Consider the following 22387-nt stretch of genomic DNA (forward strand, 5'->3'; position numbering starts at 1 on the left):
TTTTTGTCAATAACCATAATTCTCAGTTGTAATAAATATGTTCCAATACTTGGCTGTTATTTGACTGGTCATTAGGCGAAAGAGGGGTTTTGGTTTTTTATGGGGGTGGATGGAGGTGAACTGTTCAAAGGCCAATTCTACTTGGAAGTTTTTCTGAATGCATATAGATCTTCTCTTTGATTAAAGGGGGTTTGTCTCCCCCCCCCCATGTTCTGTGTGTGTGTGTGTGTGTGTATGTTTCTTTTCTTTTTTAAAAGTGTAATTTCAGGGGATACTGTCTTGAAAGCTTTATTGATGTGGCAGAAGGATCCCATGTTGTGACAGCAGAGAGTATTGAGAACTATAACTGGGCAAACATAGGCTTAGGTTGTGTTTGAAGTGGCTTTATTTTCCTTATTCTTTCATTTCTCTCCTCTTAGTGTCTCTGCAAGGTATTAACACCAGGAAAGCCTTCAAAAGCTCCACAACTCAGGACCAAAAGCTCTTTGACAGAGACTCTCTCCCTGTGCCTGTCCTTGAAACTTATGGCGTTTGTAATATGCCTCCACCTCTTAATATCCTCTCGTCTTACAGGTAATGCACCTTATGTTTCTAGCTAAGTGGGGAGCCTGCCCATTCAGTTGAGAAGGTAATGGACCTGCTCTTAAAGGGCTTTCTTCTGTAAAGACTGTGGCATGGTCCAGCTAGCCCATAAGAAAACCTGCTGACTCACCAAGGGGCCAGCGGACCTTCCTTACAAAGGCTAAAATGTCTTGGCCTTTTTAGTTGAGAGAAAAGTTGATGAGAGTGGTGGGCAAAGACTACACTATACATATTTGTAACATTAAGGAGATGGGGAAACACTTTCTGCTACAGTACTAGAACACTCAGTTGAAATTAGGAACTGCTTTTGAAAAAAGAAGAAGCAGCACTACTTCACACAGCATGCAGTTGACTTCTGCATCACTCCCACAGTGACTGGTGATGCCTTCTAGTCTTCGAAAACTGTTAAAAAGCAGTAAACAAATCTGTGTAATATAGGGCCCATCTGTGGTGGGTAGCCATGATACGTAAATGAAACTCCCATGTTCAGAGCCTGCCTAGCCTGAGTATGCTGGAGATGTGCTGTGCATATGAGGCTCTAGAGCCAGCTAGCCAGTCACTGCTCAACTAAGTGAGTCTTTGCTGCAATTCAGCAAGATGGTTCTTAACATTGCCTTCTCTGCAATGGAGGGATGTCTAATGTCTTGAGCCTACAGACTGGATTTCCTTTAGCCAAACGGCTCAAGGGCCATATTTCTCCACCCGGAGCAGTAGCATAATTTCATGCTCCTTCTGCACACCCTTGCCAGATCAAGCATTTGACGGAACAGCATGTGCAAGGTGGAGAGTCAGAACAGGAGGGTTGCATAGTACATCCCTACCTTGCAAGTGCCCCTTCCAGTGGGAAATAAGCTGCCCCTGCCAACGGAGGCCTTTTGCTTTCAAACGGAGGATATGTCTGTCCATGAGGTCTACACTGGGCGTGGGCAAGTGCTTACCTTATTTCCTGATGTGTTTCCCAATGTGCTATGGGGAGAGGCTGCTATTTAGTGGTAGTTCTCACACGTACCATGCAGAAGGATCGAGGTTCAATCCCTGGACTCTGGCCTGAAAGCACGGAGAACCACTGCCAGCCAGTGTAGACATTATGGAGCTAGATGGCAGGGGTCTTATGTGGCCTGGAGGCCTCCATTCAGTTCTCCCTGCTACTGAGGTTATTTGTAACTTTCCTTTTGGGAATTTTGAGAATTGATGTGCTTTGAAAAACGGTTCGGTGCTTTGTGGTATAGATTTGTAGTCATAGCAGTAAATAAGTTTCTGTGGTGGCAAGCCTAGCATATAACTTTGGTGTTTGTTCATACAAGCTCTTTTGTGTAATCTTGCTGTTCCTTTCTTACTCCCTTTGCACAATTTGCAGTGCATACATTTGCACGTATTATTGCCTGAAGTGGGTGCAGACAGTTCTTCTGAAAAGTGTGATTGTCTGTTGGTCCTTTTGCATCTCCAGAGACTGATACATCCTAGAGGAGAATGTGCCAGTGATACCAGACAGCTTTTCTTTGCTTGCCATCTAATTATGTCATGTCATCTTGTGAAGATAGTACACATGGTGCAATTGGAATGGGATCAGGGTTAAGAATACACATATTTACTCAGTCCCCATCAACAAATATCTTTTGAATAGGTAAAAAGTAATTACTGATAGCTGGAGGCAGCTGTCTTTGAGATGCGACTGCACTGCAGTGGAGGTGTGTGGCTGTGAGCTAGTGACTGAGAACCTGTTTCCTCTCCATGATCAGGGACTATGAGGTGTCCCATCCCCAGACTCTACAGTTTAAACAGGGGTCTTGCTTCTTTCAGGAGCAGCCAGATGGGTGGAGTATAAATAATAAATTATTATTATTATTATTATTATTATTATTATTATTGTTGTTGTTATTATTATTCCTTCTCAGCCTCCTTATTAGAGCAGAGAATCTCTGCTCATCTTAAGGTGGGTGGGAAGAGTAGAGAAAGAAACCCACCTAATACTTAACACCAGTTTTAATATACTTCCAGGTGTGGCCTCTTCCACTTTCCCCCTCCTCTTCCTTGGTGGTCTAAGAAACTTAGAAGCTGTCAGCCCAAGTTTGGAGGACTTGCCTCTTATCAGCCCCACACTTACTGAGTTGCAGCCCATCGTGTCTGATTGGACTACTTGTGAGAAAGCAACAAGGTTTAGACTCTTTCCCACATGAGAGTCGTAGTCCAACAACATCTGAGAGGGCAACAGGTTCTCTAACCCTGATGAATACTGTGAAAAATTGCCTTCTGCACCTGGAAGGCACAGCAGATGCCCTGGCTAGTGCAGGATGGGATGGAAAGATTCAATCCTTTTCCCCCTGTCCCAGACGGTTTTTAAAAAAGAGGTGGGGGGTGTTTTCATTCTTGGACCACAGCGTTTGCATCTGAAATTTGGTGCATCTTAGTTGGGCTTTAGGTAAACATTTGACTATCTTGTGGTGAGTCAGTCTCTCTCTCTCTCCCACCCCCTCCTAGGGATGACGGCAAAGAAGCACTTAAATTCTATACAGATCCGTCATATTTCTTTGATCTTTGGAAGGAGAAAATGCTGCAGGACACGAAGGATATCATGAAAGAGAAGCGGAAGCATAGGGTAAGATGAAGGGTATCTTTTGCTCTTTGTGGGTTTTTTATCCCTTAAACAGGGAAAGGCAAGATATAAGATATTGCCACTGTCTGAATCCAGGCAGCCCTTTTTTGAAGTGGACATGAACACACAACAGGGTTGGTTCTTTTTATTTCAGTTTAAGTAGATAAAGTGGAATCAAATCTACATCATTGGGTCTTTGTGCTGCGACAAGTCATGCCATTTATTTACCTATGGAGATAATATTTAGAGTCTCTTCACAAATTCCAGTGTGGTGTTAACATCTCTTCATTGAATATAGTGAGATTTGCATCAGAGTAAACACAAATACATACGATTGGACTACAAGCTTTTCACTCTGAAGAAAAATCTGGCTTTTGTACTTATTTGTTGTAACTCATCAAGGCTGTCTTTAACATTCTGGAAAATAATTAAGTGCATTAGGAACATTTTCCTCCCTTTCCTCTGCAGTGTGTGAATTGTGTTGGGATTGTGCTCAGATGAAGCTTTTCCAAAACTAACCCCTTTTCCCCTGATCTGAGGCCTGCAATCCCTGGCGGGGGTGGGGGTGGGGAGGAATAAAGGGGAAGGAGTGAAGCCCCACTTATTTTCCAAAATGTCCATGGTAGAGTGGCAGGGCAGGGAGAGAAGGCAAATGGGCTCCAACACAATATGCTAAAAGGTGTTTTCTCTGAACCAAATTTTCACACTCCCTCTCCTTGATCTCTTCTGAAGCAAAGGGAGCCATGCTTCTCTTTTGCTTTGAAAGGGATTGTGGCTGTGCAGATTGTGGTTTTATGGCACGTGCATGAAGGTAAAGGTAAAGGGACCCCGACCGTTAGGTCCAGTTGCGGACAACTCTGGGGCTGCGGCGCTCATCTCGCTTTACTGGCCGAGGGAGCCGGTGTACAGCTACCGGGTCATGTGGCCAGCATGACTAAGCCGCTTCTGGCAAACCAGAGCAGCACACAGAAACGCCGTTTACCTTCCTGCTGGAGTGGTACCTATTTATCTACTTGCACTTTGACGTGCTTTTGAGCTGCCAGGTTGGCAAGAGCACATGCATAGTTGCAGACAATTCAGTATAGAGGGAGTTTTTTGGAGGTAAGAAGTGAATGCTATTGGTCTCTTCCACCTGAGTTGCAGGTAGAGCCTTTTGGCAGCTGCAACACAAGGTTTGGCATATTAGTAGCTTCTCCTATGTCCTATGAAATCTAGGGTGAGGGGCAGCACTTGCTGTCTTTGTGTCTTTTGTTCAACATCATTGCAGGTTATTGTGGTAACTCATAATCCTTTTTATATATTTTCTAGAAAGAAAAGAAGGATAATCCAAACAGAGGAAATGTGAACCCTCGGAAAATCAAAAGCCGGAAGGAAGAATGGGAGAAAATGAAAATGGGACAGGAGTTTGTTGAGTCGAGGGAAAAACTTGGACCAGGAGGGTAAGAGCTTATTCAGCAAATGGTCTGCTTGGTTGATCTGAATATGATCCACATAGCTCTGCTGTTCCTCTGGTTTAACATTTCAATGCCACTCTTATTGTGGCTTTTACATTCTACCAATAATCCATTTGGTGATGAGGTTTTAGAACAAGTCCAGGAGTGAAACGTTTGTCATAAGTTTGCAACTTGCTGCATGTGTGTGGTGCTTAGGGGAGGTTACTTAAAAATGGCTGAGAGTCTTTAACGAAGTGTTTTCAGAATTTGATTATCCTTGGGCTGGCTTCAGTGCAAGCACAGCAGAAGTGCAAAAAACAAAAATGCAAGGAGCTTGAGGTTTCCATTTCTTGAATAGCAGCCCTGTGTCACATGACAGCCCACGTGGAAAGTGGAGGGGCTCTCTGGCTGCTTGTGATCTGGCACAGAGGTGGTCTGTTGCTCAAAGCAAAGTCAGGATTCGTATTGAGCATGACCCACCCATAGGCATGCCTGAAGCAGCTTTTCAGATCCTAGCCCAAGTCAGCTTTCTGTATCTCTGGTGCAGAAGTTCAAGGGCTTGAAAGCTGATTTCCCCACTTGATTTTGATAGCTGTCTGCAGGAGTCCTGTCTCATTCTGCTTTCACAAAACCCTCTCCCACTCCCAAATACTGCATGTTTATTGATTTGCATAATTCTGAAATGGGATAAAACGAAGAGGAAAATGAGCAGCTTTGTAATAGATGTTAAGTATGTGATAGTGGGTACATGTAACTGCATGCTATACAGCCTGATGTAATAGCTGCTGAACTTGCATACTGGTGCTTGGAGCCATTGCAAGTGGTAATAGGGACTGAGGTAGCTGCTCCTGGTATGACTTACTGGAATTAAGGTCAGAGCATGCTCTCCAAGCTGGCCATTCTTCATGAGGAACACAGCCATTTATAAGAAGAGAATTCTCTCTGCAGAATCCAAATTGAGGGTACTTTCTTCACCCAAACTTGGCCACAAGCTATGTGTTCCTGTTTGGCCCCAGCTCATGACTGTAGAGGTGGCACTTCGGACTTGGCGTTCTGGCATTCAGAACAATTCCCAGCTGGTTGGCTTGGCAGCATTCTAGGCGGTAGCTTTCTACCCGGAGAGATAAGCACACAAGATGATTCTGGCTCTTTCTGATACTCTCTTAACAGAGAAGGGAGGGATCAGAAATGGAACCATTTAGTAGCCTTTCTCCTTTTAGTTGAATCAGAGATTTAATGGAACTGTCCATTTCAAGGTTGAATGCCACAGCAGGTGGGGAGAAGATGGCAGGGACCAGGTTTAATGGCCACTTCCCCTATAAAAGAATGTGGCCTTCTGTTTTAGACCCATGTAGTATGAAGCTTCCACCCATTTTGCATTTTCCAAGCCTTCCTTTTAGGAAAAGAAACCCTCATTTTTCTTCCATACCTCTTTCTTGTTTGTGGATTTTGCTTTTAGTTCTTGCCTTAGCTTCCACAGAATTGCATAATCATAGTCTAAAGAACACCATTCCTGCCCTTTAAGTGAGTGGACTGGAAAGCTGTGTGCACTCAGGTTGTGGATACTTGTTTGTTCCTACTTGCTGTCCCTTTAAAAACATAGCTTGTCTAAAGCTGCTCCTAAAATTGCAAGCATTTCTGTTGCAAAAGAGAAGCCTTTGGCTGTGCTGGAATGGAAGGATGATTGGCAAAGGTGTGCCCTTGCCTTGCCTCTTTTCCAGTGTGCCTTCTGCTGGGCCCTGATCTGAAGGTTATTAGAAGGGGCTGCCCACACTATCACACTTTTCAGAGTCCCTCAACATGTGCCTGCTAGCGCCTGTTTTCCACACTGATGTGGTCTAGCAGTGAATTGTAAATGTCAATTAGATAACTTTAAAGGGTTTTCTTAATTGTTCAGGCAAGCAGGTGAAGCTTCAGTAACTGTGTATTTATGCCCATCACCTACAGCTGGTACCTGTCGGCTTGGAGACATATAGCAAATTTGTAAAAACAAATGGAGCCTATATCTGAATCGGGTGCAGCACTACAGACATAATGCTGGCCACACAAATGAGTGTTTGTGATTTGCCTGAGTTGGTGTGATCATGAGCAGACTCCCAGGACTGCACTTCCCACCTTTGGCAGGAGAAGGTTGTTTGTGTGAATTATTCACCCATGCTTTATCTTAAAGCAGTTCCTGTACTGGACACTTCACTATTTCTAACTGAATCCAATCTGTATATGGCTAGATCACTTTCAAATGTGCAGGAAGGGACAGTTGGAGCTCCTAAAAATTGGTGGTCCTTTGGAGATGACTTCCCAAATGTTCAGAACACACGTCGCAAATACATGTATGCACATATATTCCTTTCTAGCTCCTGCCTGAAAAAGTATGGAATATGCAGCCCCACCTCACTCTGTGATGCAATGAGAGCAATCTGGGGAGCTGGAGAGTTCCCCTCTATACCAGTGTTAGAAACTGAGATAAATGGCACCTTTAAGATAGGTTATGGGTGCAACAACAGAATGTCTGTTGTTGTTGTTGTTTAGTTGTGTCTGACTCTTCGTGACCCCATGGACCAGAGCACGCCAGGCACTCCTGTCTTCCACTGCCTCCCGCAGTTTGGTCAAACTCATGTTGGTAGCTTCAAGAACACTGTCCAACCGTCTCGTCCTCTGTTGTCCCCTTCTCCTAGTGCCCTCAATCTTTCCCAGCATCAGGATCTTTTCCAGGGAGTCTTCTCTTCTCATGAGGTGGCCAAAGTATTGGAGCCTCAGCTTCACGATCTGTCTACCCCCTCTCTTCCAAATAAAAGCTTTATTTCAGTATTATATGCAATATCTCATTCTAATGAGTCAAATTTATATAATAATAATAATAATAATAATAATAATAATAATAATAATAATATTTTATTATTTATACCCCGCCCTCCCCAGCTCCCCCCAAGCGGCTATGTGGTGGTTTCCTTTTTTAAAGCCATAATCTTTATTGAAATTTTAACAATACATAATGAAAACAAAATAGACGAATATAAAATGTTGACTAAGCAAAAGAACCGAACAGTGGGAATGTACGTAAACACAGCTCATAGAACATGCAGTTGTAACAGTAGGGGACACAACTTGTATTTTAATTTTGTTTAATTAATAAACTCCATTCTCTTGCTGCTTTGTGTGTGATCTCATAATGTTCCCCAGCTGCAGCTGCCCTGCCTTGCACACATTAGCAGGAGAGTCATTGGCATTGGAAGTCTTTTGACAGGGGCTGTTCTCTGACTCTTCATGGGCACACAGCACCACTCTGGTACTGATAATGGTAGCCTCTTACTAGACTTTCAATCCAAATGATCTGGCAAGATGCTACAGTTTTCAGTACCAGAGTGGTTCTGATCTTGATGGCATTGTTTGTATTTCTTCCTGACTTGAATGTTCTGGAAGTATTCTTTACTTGGGGACCATTGAAGCCTTGGAAGGGAAGGGTTTTTATCTGATGTAGTCCATCTTGTCCTTTTGCTGATTTTTAGATACCCGTCTAATATGGTCTATCAGAATGGTAGCATTGGTTCCAATGAGAGTGTTGATGCCAACTACTACCCCCCGCCTCCGCAGCCAGATTCACCATCGCCTCCTTCGTTCACAGAGGACAGTCTTCCACCACCACCAATGGAATTTAGGTAAGCACCACTGAAGGACCACAATCAATGGAATGAAAGAAGCAAGCTGTTTCATTTTTCCATAAAACAAGTGCCTCCAATAAGACCACAGTGAGCCTGTCATATAAACCTCATCCATGAAGCTTGTAGTGGTAGCTTGGGAGGAGAAGTGCTCATTATTGTTTTTTAAGCAATCCACAAAACACCTCACAAATAAGGGTGTTGCCCCGTGGTTTCTTGCCAGATACTGCTTAGGGTTGTGTTGTGCAGCACATTTACCCTTCATGGAGAGATCAGATTCCCTCCATGTTAGGCTGCTATGTGCAACCCAAGTGTCTTGCCATGATTGCACATGACTGTCAGCCACTGTGAATCCAATTGGTGAGGAACAGCTATAGTTACTGTTCAGACTGGGGAAGCGTTTTACTAAGAGGGAGAGTATACTCCTCCTTAGGGGAGGTATGTGGAGGAGGGGGAATTTTAGGTGAGAATTCACATACAGTGGTACCTCGTCAAGCATCTGCGGCAAACCCAGATGTACCGGAACGGTTTACTTCCGGGTTCGCCACTCGTGCATGCGCAGAAGTGCAAACTGTTCTGCACACGTGCGCAGATGCAGCACTTTGTCCAGCGTCCTTTTCAGCCCTGCGACCCGGGCTCCGGAACAGACCCTGGTCGCAAAATGAGATACAGTACTGTATTACTTTTCATTACCACGAGGGCTTCGAAAATCGATGTCTCTGTCATCCTGACATTCCGATGCAATTTTGTGTTAATGTGTTAATGTGCCATATTCCTAAATCAAGTTCCGATGGATTTCCTTCCCTCTTCAGGGTTGCTTTAAGAGTGGTTCCTGTAGCTATCTTAGCTGGAAAATACTATTGTGGAATGATGGGATTCCAAGGTATCAGCATTTGCTGGAGCTGGATTTAAAACAAACACACACACACACACCCTGGCAACAAGAATTTTTAATCTTTTGAGCAAGCTGTGCTCAAATACTTTCACATGTGTGCATGTGTTGGAATACTTTCCAAAGTCTGTCGTTGGATGCTAAACAGAATATTGGAACATAACTCCCAAACTCCTGGATCTCTTAGCCAAGAGTGATCTAATAAATGAAGCAAGTTACTATCAGGAAAACCTGAGAAATAGTGCTTACCCTTTTCCAGTTTATGATATTTGCAAAACTCATGGGACATTTCCCCCCCTGTCTCCTTCCCAATCTCTACTTTCAACAGCTATCCAGCACAAAATCAGAGTGGCTCCGGAGGGCTGAGAAAACCCAGCCTAGTCAGCCCAAGCCACCCTCCACCAGCTCCACCTATTGGCTCGCCACAGGGTGCCAGGCCAGGATTTGCACCACCTCCTGCACCGCCACCACCGCCACCGATGATTGGTGTTCCTCCACCGCCTCCACTGTCAGGCTTTCCGACTGCAGGCATCCCACCGCCACCATCTCCACCCTCATTCCCACCTCACCCCGATTTTGCCGCCCCTCCTCCTCCACCACCTCCAGCAGCAGAATACGCTGCTGTGCCTCCGCCCCTGGTACCCCCGCCAACAGGAGGTGCGCCGCCCCCTCCTCCACCCCCGCCCCCTCCTGGTCCACCTCCATCGTCTTTTGGCGGCATGGATGGGCCAGAAACCCATCTTCCCCAACCAGATTCGGGATCATCCAAGGCCAAGTCCTCATTGCCTGCTGTTAGTGAGGCTAGGAGCGACTTGCTTTCTGCTATCCGTCAAGGTAAGTCTCTTCTCATTTTGCATATCCTAAGTTTTAATGCCTGAAACGAGACCAGTGGATTGGGAACTTGGAGTCCTCCAGGTGTTTTAGAGCACCCATCAGCCTCAGCCAGCATGCCTAGTGGTCATGGATTATGAGAGTTGTGGTCCTGCAATGTCTGGACTCGACATTTCACGTGTGTGTATGTATTTTGGTGGGGCTTACTGGAGCTGCAAGATGCCTAGTCATTTAGCAAATGTGTACTGGGAATACTTGCAATAAACCTTCCTTTTTCACTCCAGTGAGGGCATCCTCTTTGAACCTTTGCAATTTAGCCTGTTTGTAACTGTCTATCACGTGTCCTAAGCTGAAAAAGTAGTGAAAGAGCCACACTTTTTTACTCTCGTTTCCTTATTACTCATTTGAATTCTTCACTGCCAGTGATAGTTCCACCACCAAATTGGTTCAGACTATAGCTGTAGCGGAATATTAGGAGCAGTTGAAACTTTAAAAACTGCAAGTCGAAATAACTGCTGGTTTTTGTCTTTTCAAAGGGAGGCTGCTTTTTGCTGCTTTACCCCAGTATGCTTTACTTCAACCTGAGATCCTTTGCTCTTGACATAATCAGTCATCAATAAGCTTCCTGCCCCACAGTCTTCAGAGGATCATATATTAGGCCCCTGCTAAGTCCTGCACCAGCAACATTTTTTTTAAAAAAAACTCTCTTGAGATCGAGCTTGGTTTTTTTGTTTGTTTGTTTTCAGTTCGCCCTAATAAAGGTATTTCATACTACTCCGGTGTCTGTCCCTCCCCTGACACTGAGCAGCCCTTACCAAACATTACCAAAGACCACTGTTCCCTGGAAAGACCACCTCTAACCTTTTCTTTCCTCCCTTGATAGGATTCCAGCTCCGTAAAGTAGAAGAGGAGCGTGAACAAGAGAAGCGAGAAGTTGTGGGCAATGATGTGGCAACCATCCTCGCCCGCCGCATTGCAGTGGAATACAGCGATTCCGAGGATGATTCTTCAGAGTTTGATGAGGACGACTGGTCCGATTAAACACCAGCCCACCATTTGGGGGTGGGGGGAGTGGGTTTGAGAGAAAACGTATATAACTTCTGAGATTGCCAAAACCATTTCCCCCTTATTTCTCTCTCTCGTCCAGTAACCAAAGATCAATGTGCCCAACTTCCAAGTAACCACCAGCCTCTTTCCATTGTTGGGATTTGTGCCTCCTTCCAGCAAGAAGGAAACTGAAACTAACCCCAAATCTCCATATTCTCAGGGTCCTAATAAAAAAAATCTGCTCTCTCGGGGTTGGGAGATAATTTCATAAAAACAAAACAAAAGAACATTGCCTGTCCTGTCGCAGTCAGTATGTGTTGGTTAAAATGATGGGCATCTTGAAGGGCAATAAAACTTCCAGGCGATGCTCTTCCACTTTACAGCTTTACGGTGTACATTGGAAATACTCTGCAAGCAGCCGGTGATTTGCCTTATCCAGTCAAATCGGCAAATGGATTTGAATTTCTATTCCCAACCCATTCCATCAACAATCTCCAGAATGCTCAATTCAAAACGTAAAGCCCAATGTTCATGAGAGTTGCACTATATACAGAACAGTTACTCCCCCCCCCCCAATTCCTGTTTTTACAGTCTGAGGTGTGGCCCAGAGGTCATAGATCCTTTTTGCCCAGTTCCATATTGCCAAGCTGGTTTCACTAATGATAGAATTAGTACCTGCTACATGGGCAATAGCTTTCTGCCATGTTCCCCAAATAGAAAGCAATAAGCACTGGGCATAATTTTGTATTGCAGACAATATAGCTGCATCATCTTGGTCTGTTGGGGGCCAAAAGTGGATCAGATTGGTTGCACATCTGTTTCAAAATTATGAGACTGTAACATCTTATATTAGAGGCTGAGCAGCAGCAATTTCAAGCCATTGGCCCAAGCTCTCTGTCTCTTCAGGCATCACATGGGGACTTTGAGGATTAAAAAGTTGGTCATCTCTATACGCCTAGTCTGCTTCACTAGCTTGCTTTAATCCTTCAGCAGTTAGTTCCAAGGTCTATAGCAGCAGCTTTAGATCCCCTTACCTCTTTTTAGACAGGTGCCTTTTTACATTAGCCTTTCTAGGTCAAGAGCTCTGGATACATTAGCTTCTCTGGGTCAGTTAGCTCCCTTGGCCAAGAGCTGGTGTGCAGAAGGTCCTTAAATTTATCTGGGGATCCTGGTTACTGGAATAATGACAGCCACTCCCATAATGAGGGTGCTTGTTCTGGGTGCTAACTGGGAGCTCTCCTTTTTTTTGACCTGTTTGAAATTCTTTACCTTTCCACATGCCTCTCCTCCTTTTTCACACTGTGACATGCCTTGTAACAGCTTTCGTACACCAAAGGAAAGGTGTCATCTTGTTTCTTTCTGTCTCATGCTTCCAACCCTTTATTACATGTCCCTTTTTTTTTAAGGGTGTCTGATGCCAGAGCTTAGTGTTTTGTTTTAGCCAAGGGACCAAAGTATTAAAAGCAGGCACAAATTTGTTTTGGACTGAACTCAGCGTCCCAGCGAGGGAGCGGGGAGAATTTGTATCTAAACTACACTATGAGGTTCCTTCAGACATTCCCTGATGGAAGGCTTTTTGCTTTTTGCTTTTGGTGCAGAGCTGCTTTAAGCATATGTTTCCATTGTCCTGAGAAAAAGGAGACAATAGGCTCTTCACTGTTGGATTAGCACTCAATGTTAGAACACAGGATATTTGTATCATAAAAAGGCAGGGGGGAGACAGGGTGCTGTTTTCACATAGACCATGCATCCTGGAAGGTGCTGTGTCTGCTGTGATTTGGAACATTGAGTTTCTTGTTCAGGCACCAGGATCAGCAGCTGGCTTATAATGTCTGTTGTATAATGTGCCTTGCAGTTCTTCCCAGTCTTTGCTCTCAAAATCTATGCAACAGAACCTGCAGCTTTGCACTAGCGTAACTATTTAGAGATGGCATTTGTGTGTGTGGTGTTCTGTCTAAGGCAGTGTTAGCCAAACTTGGCCCTCCAGCTGTTTTGGGACTACAACTCCCATCATCCCTGACCACTGGTCCTGTTAGCTAGGGACCAAGTAATACTCTCTGCAAAGCCTAGTGTACACATTAAGGATCACTAAAAATGGACTGGTTATTCATGGACTTGCTACGCCCATTATTTTGTAATCAGGTCAGTGGTAGTTAGCGTGGCTGTCCACCTCACCCAGTGGATGGTTGCACACTGGCTAGCAGTTTGACAATTGTAATCGAGTGAACAGAAATAGGAATAGTGGCCATCCTTAACTGTGCAGAATAAACGTGAACTTCTTAGCATGCGCTTGGACTTCTAAAGGTTTTATAGTGGTGATGATAACTTTCTGCAGTCTGTAGATGTGGATATAACATATGCACAGAGCAATTCATTTTAAGAGTTGAAAAATAAGTTACCTGTAACCAGTGCTATTTTTCTAGAAAAAGAGGTGCCGGAACTCACCATGAACACCTCCCTTGTTCTCTTATAATGCCAATGGCGCCCATCTGAGAGGTCCTGGAACTGAGTTCCAACTGAAAAAAAAAGTCATGCCTATAACTCAGGTTCTCCCTGCTAAATCTGTGTCTGCTGTTGCCCTTTGAAATGGGCAGCATGATGCATTGGAGAATGACATGCAATCAATGGGAGTTTAAGATGAATACTTTAAAATAAGAGATTGTTTGCCCAGATTGTATCATTGAGGCTTGTGAACCTCTGCCTGCAGCCGTGTAATGGGTGCTGTCAAAATACTGAACATTTCCTGTCCCATTTTTGCAGTTTAGTTTTGCAGTAGAAACAGGTATCAAGCTTTCTAAAAGAAATCACACTGTCTCCTCTTGAAACATCTGCTAGTGTGTGCTGGTAACCAAAATGGAAACAAGATGTGTGTCCGGGATGGTTTCCATCAGTCAGTTGGCTTTTTTAAAAGCTATTTTGACTGTAGAATTGCTTGTCTGTCATGGGCATTGTGAGGTTTCTGTTGATTGGTTTTTAACCCCTCCTTGAGGGTTCTTAAATTTTACTTAGCAGTCTTTTAAAGCAGAGTGATAGGGAACAGCCATTGTTCAGTTAAGTGAACGGGGGGAGCAAATTTCTTGAAAACCCTTATGCTTGAGCCTTTTTAGGCCCCAGGACCCTTAAGCACATCCGCTAGAACTGTGGTACCCCCCATTGCATTCTGCAGAAAGCTTGCCAGTTACTCTGCCCCCTTCTCTTTTACTTCACAGCACATTTCCGAGTCAGTCCTTTTTCAAGCTCTTTTAAAGTGCTCCTTCTCTTCTTCCTTGGCTCCAATTTTCGACCACAGCCACCTGGGATGCAGAGTGTTCGGTCTTAAACCTCTTCTACAGCCAATGAATTTCCGCTTCTTTCCTTGCTTCTCCATCACCGCTGACCAAATCCAAGGAGAAAGACCCTTGACTGTCCCAGAGGCCACAAGCAGCCTTTCAGTTCTCTAAAATGTGCCTCCTTTTGAACTACATGCTTGGGGAAAGGAGAGAGTGTCCTTTTTGACAAGCTGTTCATGCCTTCAGAGACTCTCAAGCTGTTCTGTGTTTGATTTTCCTTTGTATGTACCTTAAAAAAAAATCTTTATAAAGTGTGGGGTGGGATAAGGGTCTGATTATATATATTTTTTGTATTGCCGCTTTTAACACAATTCATTTTAAATGATTTTTTAAAAACTAACCAATTTCTTTTTGTTTCCTGTCTAGGATGATAGATGACTTTGATAAGTGCCTTATTTCGTATGACACAAATATATTTATAAGAGTAATTATTTCATGTGTATTGCTAGGGGCTCACCTAAACAAAAGATGGAATGCTGAAAGAAAACTGCCTTTAATTCTCCCCCTTCCCCAGTTCCCCTGGTGGATTTTACGGTAGAGAAACATCATTAGATGCGCCTTGGTATCTGTGGGGGAAGCAGTTATGACTGGAGTTGCTTGATTCTTACTGGGGGCAAAATATTCCTGTCAGACCAAGGGTTGGTTCACATGCTTCTGAGTGGTAGGCACAATGGCTGCTGCCATGTTTTCCCAGATTGATCATCATGTATATTTTCACATGCTTACTGAATAATGAGGCATGTGGTCAGATAACTGTTTTTGTTGCTGTACATGCAGAACTTACTAGATGCCCAGAAACTGGCTGTTGCCATAGATCCAGTGGTTGTGTGAACTTGCCCTTGGGTGGCTCTAAGAAAATATTGTCTGATCTTACCAGAAAATGCTATTATGAGCCCACCTTTGTTCAACACTGAGGCCAGTAACGGCTCGATGGTGAGGTGCCAAATTTTAGTTTGTCCACCTTGGGTGAGGAGGGAAGTAACATTGCTTTCCTTCATTACCTTCAAACAGAATTTGGCCCTCCTTGTTCATCTGATTATTATTTCTGGCTACAGTTCTTAATCCAGACTTTTTAAATAATTGCTTTTATAAATTCTTCCAGTCTTCTCTCTCTCTATCTCTTTTCTTGAGGGACTTTTTGTAATGTACATGTGATTTTAAAAAAATACTTTTTACCATGTAAACTTTAAAGAAATGATAAATTCTTTCTAGCCAATCAAAAGTTGTGTTCATATTACTTGGAAGTGGAGGGGGGGGATGATACGTTTGAGGTAGAAGTGTAAGATGCTTTCTCCTTCATGCTCAGACTGAGGATTGAAAAGGCTCATAAAACTGCTGTTGTGTCTATGCAAACTAAACTTAAAAAGGAGGTCACCTTCCTCAGCCTCCCTGTGCTCATAATGCCCCAAATAAATAGCTAACCTTGTCATTTGTTTCCAGGAAATTCTATCTGTCAAAGCAAAAATGGTCTTGCCAGATCAGATCAAGACTGTCTCATCCAGCAGTTCATCTCCCAACAGTGGCCAGCCAGATACCTTGAAGTTCACGGGTAATAGTTGTGCCCTGTTTGTAATAAGAATGCACTGCCTTCAGTCACGAAAGCTGTTTTTGGCTTTGTCATAGCTAATGCACATTGATAAGTCTATTTTCTGCACATTTGTCTAATCCTCAACAAAAAACAACCAACCCACATCAACCATATGTGTAATAGAAATCCCACTTAGCCTGGTCGGTGTCTGTAAGATTGAGGGTGTTCCAAAGCTTATTTTAGGTGGAGATACATGAAACTTTAGCTTATATTCACGTTGTTTGCGCAACTCTGTTGAATCTTGGATTGGCACCTAGAAACAGACTTCAGTTATGCACGTTACCCTTAACACACGCATCCCCCTAAAAGATTTTTAAGAAGTCTGGAGTGAATCGTGAAAGAGCCCTGGACTCTGCAAGGCAAACAGAGAATTCTGCATTTACAGAAGAATGTCCGTAGTGGTTTCCCAAGTCCAAAATACAACTTTTCATGTTCCTTCCTTGCCCTTGTCACTGTTCCTAATAAATCCTTGCTTGCTTTTTTCTCTCTACCTGCTGCCCCAAAGTTTCAAATTCATTAGTTCAAGAAGAAATAGTGATACAGAAGGATGCTATAGATGTGTTTTTGTACTGTTGGTGGGTTTTGCCAGTCAGTTTGGTGTCCTTGGCCTTCTGTATTAAGTATTTTGTCATGATTAGGCACTGGCCTCGCTTAATATTATTGTATCTTCCCCTCCCCACCCCACCCCACCCCACCAAATAGTGTATTAAAAACAGTGACACAAAAATGGCAAAACTATCAAATCTATATAGCCATTGGCCATTTCAAATATCTAGAAGTTTAGAGAATGTCTGCAAGGATAATAAGAGGTGGATGGAGACCAGGGTTTCAGTAGTGGGAAAAACTCACTTAAAAGGGAGTATAATTAGCTAGGCAAGATCTCCTTTCTTATTCTCAACTGCTGGAGAGAGTCATCCCAGCAGCTTCTGGTTTTCTCAGCCTGCACCAACTAAAGGCCACATAGCTCAAACATCTTTCTGTAATCTGAAGCAGGCATTGCTCAGCATGCCAAATTTCATGTTGGATTGTGCATTTGTATGGAAAAGCACAGGGGGGAAATAATCATACTAAACAGCAAGCTCGTTCCCAGAAGACATCTGTTTGTAGAAGAAATACCAAAAATCCATAGGAGAAGAAACCCCCAAGACAGGAAAAACCACCCAAACAGTTCATGTGGACTGAGTGTGCTGAGTAGCCATGGAATGCAGACCGGGAGAATAGAAAACAGAATGGGGAAGGGAGCGAGAAGAAGGGGGAAGACCAGCAAAAGACCAGGTCTGGAATCTTCAACAAGAGCACCCCACCATTTGTATCAAATATTTTTTAGAATATTCAGTGTCCATGCTCATAGAAAGAAATTGGTCATTCATTTCAGGTTGATGTAATGCCATCTTCTATTTCCTTTTGCTGGAATTCTTCATCAGTATACTGCTAGGACCACCAGGGGAAGTGCCCCAGGCTGTATAGAGTATGTGGTTGCACATGGCTCCCCCTAAAGAATGCTGGGAATTGTAGTTACGTGTGGTGGAAGCTGCAGCTCTGCAAAGAATAAACCCCAGTTCCCAATGTTCTTTGGGGGTGCCATGGCCTTTGTGCAAAGCCCGACCACCCATGAGGCAAGGTGAAGTGGCTGCCTTAGGCAGTGAAAGTGCCAAGAGGCAGCTCCCCCCTCCGCTTCCACCCCTGGCAGAATGCCCCCTCTCACTAGGAACATTCCAGCACACAGTGTTGCCACTTGTGTTCTCCGCCCCTGAAGCGGAGAAGACAAGTGTCAAGGCCTTATGGAACGCTCTCTCTCTTGCCGAGGGAGGGGTTCCAGCCTGCCACTTTGCCTCTCATCTTCCCCGCCCCTGGGGTGGCAAGGATAAGCATTAAAGCATCACAGAACGCTCCTCCTCTCGCCAAGTGTATCTGCCTATGTGTATCTGCGGTCATTAGTTAACAACTTAGGTTTAGTTAGGGCTGGCAGAACCAGCAATAATTACAAGACTCACAGAGGTTTCAAGATCTAGAGAGAGTTTGGGCAGGCATCCACTTGAATATTTCTGCCTCCTTGCTTGTTTTCCTCACTGGAAGTGGATTGGACACTGCAATGTTGTTTTCTGTCAACACAAATTTGGGGAGAGAAATAAGAGGGAGGTTGATCGCTAAATGTGCAAGCTGCTTCTGATGTTATCAGCTTGCAGGGAGATGCCCTATGGTGCTCACATTTCAAACCCTAAGACTTTGGGCAGGAGTCATGAATAGGTGTACCAAAATATCTCAGTCCCTGACCTGCCCCTTGCTTGCAAAATGCACACAGTTGAGTCATTCCAAGCTTTTTAAAATAGTTTTTAAGCTTCTCCTTGGCTTGCTGCTTAATTAAGGGGCTTAAGACATTTTGAGAACATTTGGGGAAAGAAGCAAACTATCATGGTTTGAAAATGAGTTGAGGAAAGAGTCTCAGTACAAGAAGCCAGGATGGTGTAGTGCAGAGGGCCAGACCCAGTAGGGAGGTCAGTGCTCCCAAGGACCACTTTTGGGCCCCTACCAATCATGACAGGTGATTGTAACATGAGACATGCCCCATGTGAGATTTCTTATGTGAACCTGCACCTACAAGTCATACAAGATAAAACAAACAAGCCGCTGGGCTAAATTCAAGGTTTTAAAGTCCTTTAAAAGATTGGGATCAGAATACCTGAAGGATCGTCTCACTCATCCTGCAGATGCCATCTTATCAAGAAATCTGTTCTGCACAATGTAGGAATTGGACTTCTAGTGTGGTGGCACCAGCCCTTTGGAATTCCCTCCCCTCTGTCTCTTGTCTTTTTGGCACCTACTGAAGACCTGCTTCTAACAAGCTCGTTTGCAGCCTGCATCTGTATTGGAATTTGGTTTTAGTTGTTTTGTCTCCTGTTCGTTTGCTGCCCTGAACTCCTTTGGGAGGAAGGGCAGGAAATAATAAGAATAAAGATAGTAAATAATTTATAACCACCACCATCCCAAAAGAGAGAACAAGACCATGCTGAAAATGGGCAAAGGTTTGGCTTTAGAGGTTGTGGGAAGAGTAGGGTGGGGAGGACTTGTGCAATGCTGAACCACCCTTGCTTCTGCCACTTAATTTTTTTCTTCTGTAGACGCTGAGGAGGAAGCCTCACATTTTTGTTCAGAGCTTGAGATCGAGCAACTGCTTGCTGAGGTGATGGTATCTGGTGGTGATATCGCAAAGTGAGCACTTTGCAGCAGAAAATGCAGGGGTTCACTCATTTGGAGGACCCCCCCCCAATGCAGCCATGCTGCTATTATTTCACATTTAAGGTAAAGGGTAAAAGGACCCCTGACCATTAGGGAGCCAACGTACAGCTTCCGGGTCATGTGGCCAGCATGACTAAGCTGCTTCTGGGGAACCAGGGCAGCACACGGAAACACCGTTTACCTTCCCGCTGGAGTGGTACCTATTTATCTACTTGCACTTTGATGTGCTTTCGAACTGCTAGGTTGGCAGGAGCAGGGACCGAGCAACGGGAGCTCACCCTGTCGCGGGGATTAGAACTGCCAACCTTCTGGTCGGCAAGTCCTAGGCTCTGTGGTTTAACCCACAGCGCCACCCGCACTTTAGTCATGTCCAAATAGGTATCCAAACAAGATCGTTAAAATATACTCCCCTTTTCCACATGGGGAGGTGTAAGATGTTAAGATCACTGAGTGGGTATTTTCTCTTCTAGCTTGCAATTCTGCAACCATATGGGTTCACAAGATCCACTTCTGTTGGTTAGCACGTCACAGTATAGGCGTGCGAGAACATTTTCAAATACATGGGTTTTTAAAGTTAATGTATATTTCAGTTAGTTTTGATTGATTACTGCTGTTAATAGGAGCTGATTAGGATGGGTTGGTCTCCCCCCCTCCCATCCCTTTTCCATTTCCCCTTTTTTATTTGCAAAAAGAAGAATAAATGCTTTCCACATTCTGAAGGAAAAGTAATACAAATTGCCATGAAAAGAGGGTGGCAGTGCAAGACCATTAAATCCAGAGTCTTAACATTCCTAACTCCCATTTCTGTGTACCTAACTCCTCTCTAATTAAGGAGGAAGATTGTAATCAGGAAATACTTCGTGGGGAGCAGTCAGCGACTGGGGTGCTTAGCTAAATCCTGCCCTCTGTGTATGCTTGGGGCTAGAAAGTAAGCTCATCTCAGCAGCGAGCTGCATTGGTTGACTTGGAGATGGTGGTGGTGACGGCTGCTCCTGCCAGGGGCAAATCCCAGCAAGCAGAAATATCACAGCTGCGGCTTCTCCCTCAGGAGTTCGCTGCTTTCCAAGCAGAGCTGCTAGCTGGCGTGTGAAATCATTAACCACGGAAACCTCGCTTTGCAGCCTCCCTTCTCTGAAAAATTAGAAAACGGGAGCTCTTGTCAGTTGGCAGGGCGGGAAAAAGTTTTAAAGCCAGATCAGCTTCTCCTCTTAACCTGGATTGATGGGTGACTGGTTGGTAGTTTCCACTGACCAAATCAAGCTTCAGTTTATTATTGTCTGTCTGTTTAACTGATGGACAAAATCAGTGACATGGCTGAAAAACACTTTCATTTATTGGCAAAAACTCTATATGGGTGTCTGATGATCCTAAGATATGATTAGTTGCCATTTTAAATCCTGCAAACTGGATATCATAAAGCCATCCATCTTACATGCTGTCTACGTGTTACCGGCAACACTGCTCTGCTTTTTCTGTCCCCTCTGCACCGATTGGCTAATGGTTGCCCATTGACTCATAACTTTTCTTTAATGCACAAAAACAGGCATGGTGGATGTTGTGGACTTTCAGATGCTGCTGGGTTGCAACTCCCATCAGCTTCAGACAGTATGACAATAATTAGGATGATGGAAGCTGTAATCAAGCAGTAACAAGGTTAGGTTCTCCATCCCTGTGCTAGAGCAGGGATGGGGCACCTTTTTCAGCCCAAAGGCTGCATTCCCTATGGCAACCTTTGGAGGGCCGCACCTTTGTACAGTAGGCTGGTTTCTACATCCCTGTACCTCTGTCCGCTATCAAGAAGCATCATCAGAGTTCAATGACACATTCCAGCCAGGCAAAAACACAGGGGCGGGGGGAGGAAGCAGGATCAGTAAGGGGGGTGGCTAAGTGAGAGTTCCAAAGAGAGAAGGGCTGCTGGGCTTGAGGTTCTCACTGCACTAAAAGAAAAATCCTTGTGCTTTGCCAGCCTGTCAGGAGGAAGTTGGAAGCCTGTCTTTCCCAGCCTTGTCAATTGTTTTTTATTCCATTGAACTTACTGGAGATATTTTGTCCTCCCACCCTTTTTTGGCCCATGCGAGCCCACAAAGCAGCTACCCAAAGGATTCAAGCAAACACATCACTAAAGCAAATCCAATCAATATGGGCTGAGCCACAATGGTTCAGGGTGTAGAGATCGCAAGAGGCAGGGCTTGTGGAAAAGGAATCTCAGAATGGCATTCCAAGACAAGCATCCTGTTTCCAAACAACTGAAGGCTGGTTTGAATTAAAGTACCCTAAGTTGTGGCGCAGGTGGCAGGGTAGTTGCTCAGGAATCGCCAAGTCAGAGGAGATGTGTTGCACTGAAAAGGGACAAAAGAGAGCACTGGTTGGCATAAAATTGGCATGTGTTCTTGAATATGTGAACATAGGAAGCGGTGGTTCCTGCATTGCAGGGAGGGGGTTGGAATAGATGGGCCTTTGGGTCCCAGTTCTATGATTCTGTGCGGTACACAGAAATGCAATACATAGCATAGTGATAAAGACTGGTCTGTGCACTTGCCCAGTCTGCTGTACAACTGCTACTAACAGTTGATGGGCAACTTCAAGGCCTCCTCTCTCTCCCTTCTCAGGGTTCTTTGATCTGTGAACTGAACAATCTTTCAATCCAGGTATTTCTGTGGAAGGAGGTTGGTATAATATGACCACCTTACTAAGTCACAAAGGACAAGTGGCTACTGTTTTCCAATACTCAAGGAGTTTTCCTATTGCAGTGAAGGACAGAAGATACCCGGAAGATCTTTTGGTCATAAATATGGCTTTTTGCCATGGAACAGACACTTTTTTATTTTGTTTGTTCTGGGTCTTATGGAGGGTACTTAGGATACACAAAGCACAACTGTAGGCGTATCAGACTTATGAAGTTTAATGAGACTTATTGCCAGATATGTCTCTAGGACTGCAATTAAAAAGCTACCCTTTGGTATCAACATAGTTTGGTGTTGCATCACTTTTTAACAAACAGACACTATAAATAGCTGCTGAGGGGACCAATTAGGACCAATGCTGACTGGTGTCCATTGGGAGTGGTGGGGTGGAAGGCAGGAAGACCCAACAGTAGGTGGCGCCAGAGACAATGGCAGGCAGAGCTGCTGTTTGGTTGTAAGAAGATGGGCAGATAGGGGCAGGCTGAAGTTGGTGAGGCAGTGCCTCACTTGCCCTT

The 22387-nt window shown here is 44.3% G+C and overlaps 2 protein-coding genes across 4 annotated transcripts in view; one reads left to right on the forward strand and one right to left on the reverse strand.

Moving 5' to 3' along the window:
* The window catches only part of WASF2 (WASP family member 2), a 45556-nt gene extending 29971 nt beyond the window's left edge, over window positions 1-15585 (forward strand). For all 3 annotated transcript variants that reach the window (XM_083512194.1, XM_083512196.1, XM_083512195.1), the window contains exons 4-9: window positions 420-573; window positions 3061-3178; window positions 4484-4614; window positions 8115-8264; window positions 9485-9990; window positions 10871-15585. In XM_083512194.1, the coding sequence (XP_083368320.1) occupies window positions 420-573; window positions 3061-3178; window positions 4484-4614; window positions 8115-8264; window positions 9485-9990; window positions 10871-11028 (1217 nt within the window). In that variant the 3' untranslated portion in view covers window positions 11029-15585. The remainder of the gene's footprint in view (window positions 1-419; window positions 574-3060; window positions 3179-4483; window positions 4615-8114; window positions 8265-9484; window positions 9991-10870) is intronic.
* The window catches only part of GPR3 (G protein-coupled receptor 3), a 146495-nt gene that overhangs the window by 109605 nt on the left and 14503 nt on the right, over window positions 1-22387 (reverse strand). The window lies entirely within an intron of this gene.

Source organism: Podarcis liolepis (assembly GCF_965112155.1).
Source record: "Podarcis liolepis genome assembly, chromosome: 7".
Taxonomy (NCBI): domain Eukaryota; kingdom Metazoa; phylum Chordata; class Lepidosauria; order Squamata; family Lacertidae; genus Podarcis; species Podarcis liolepis.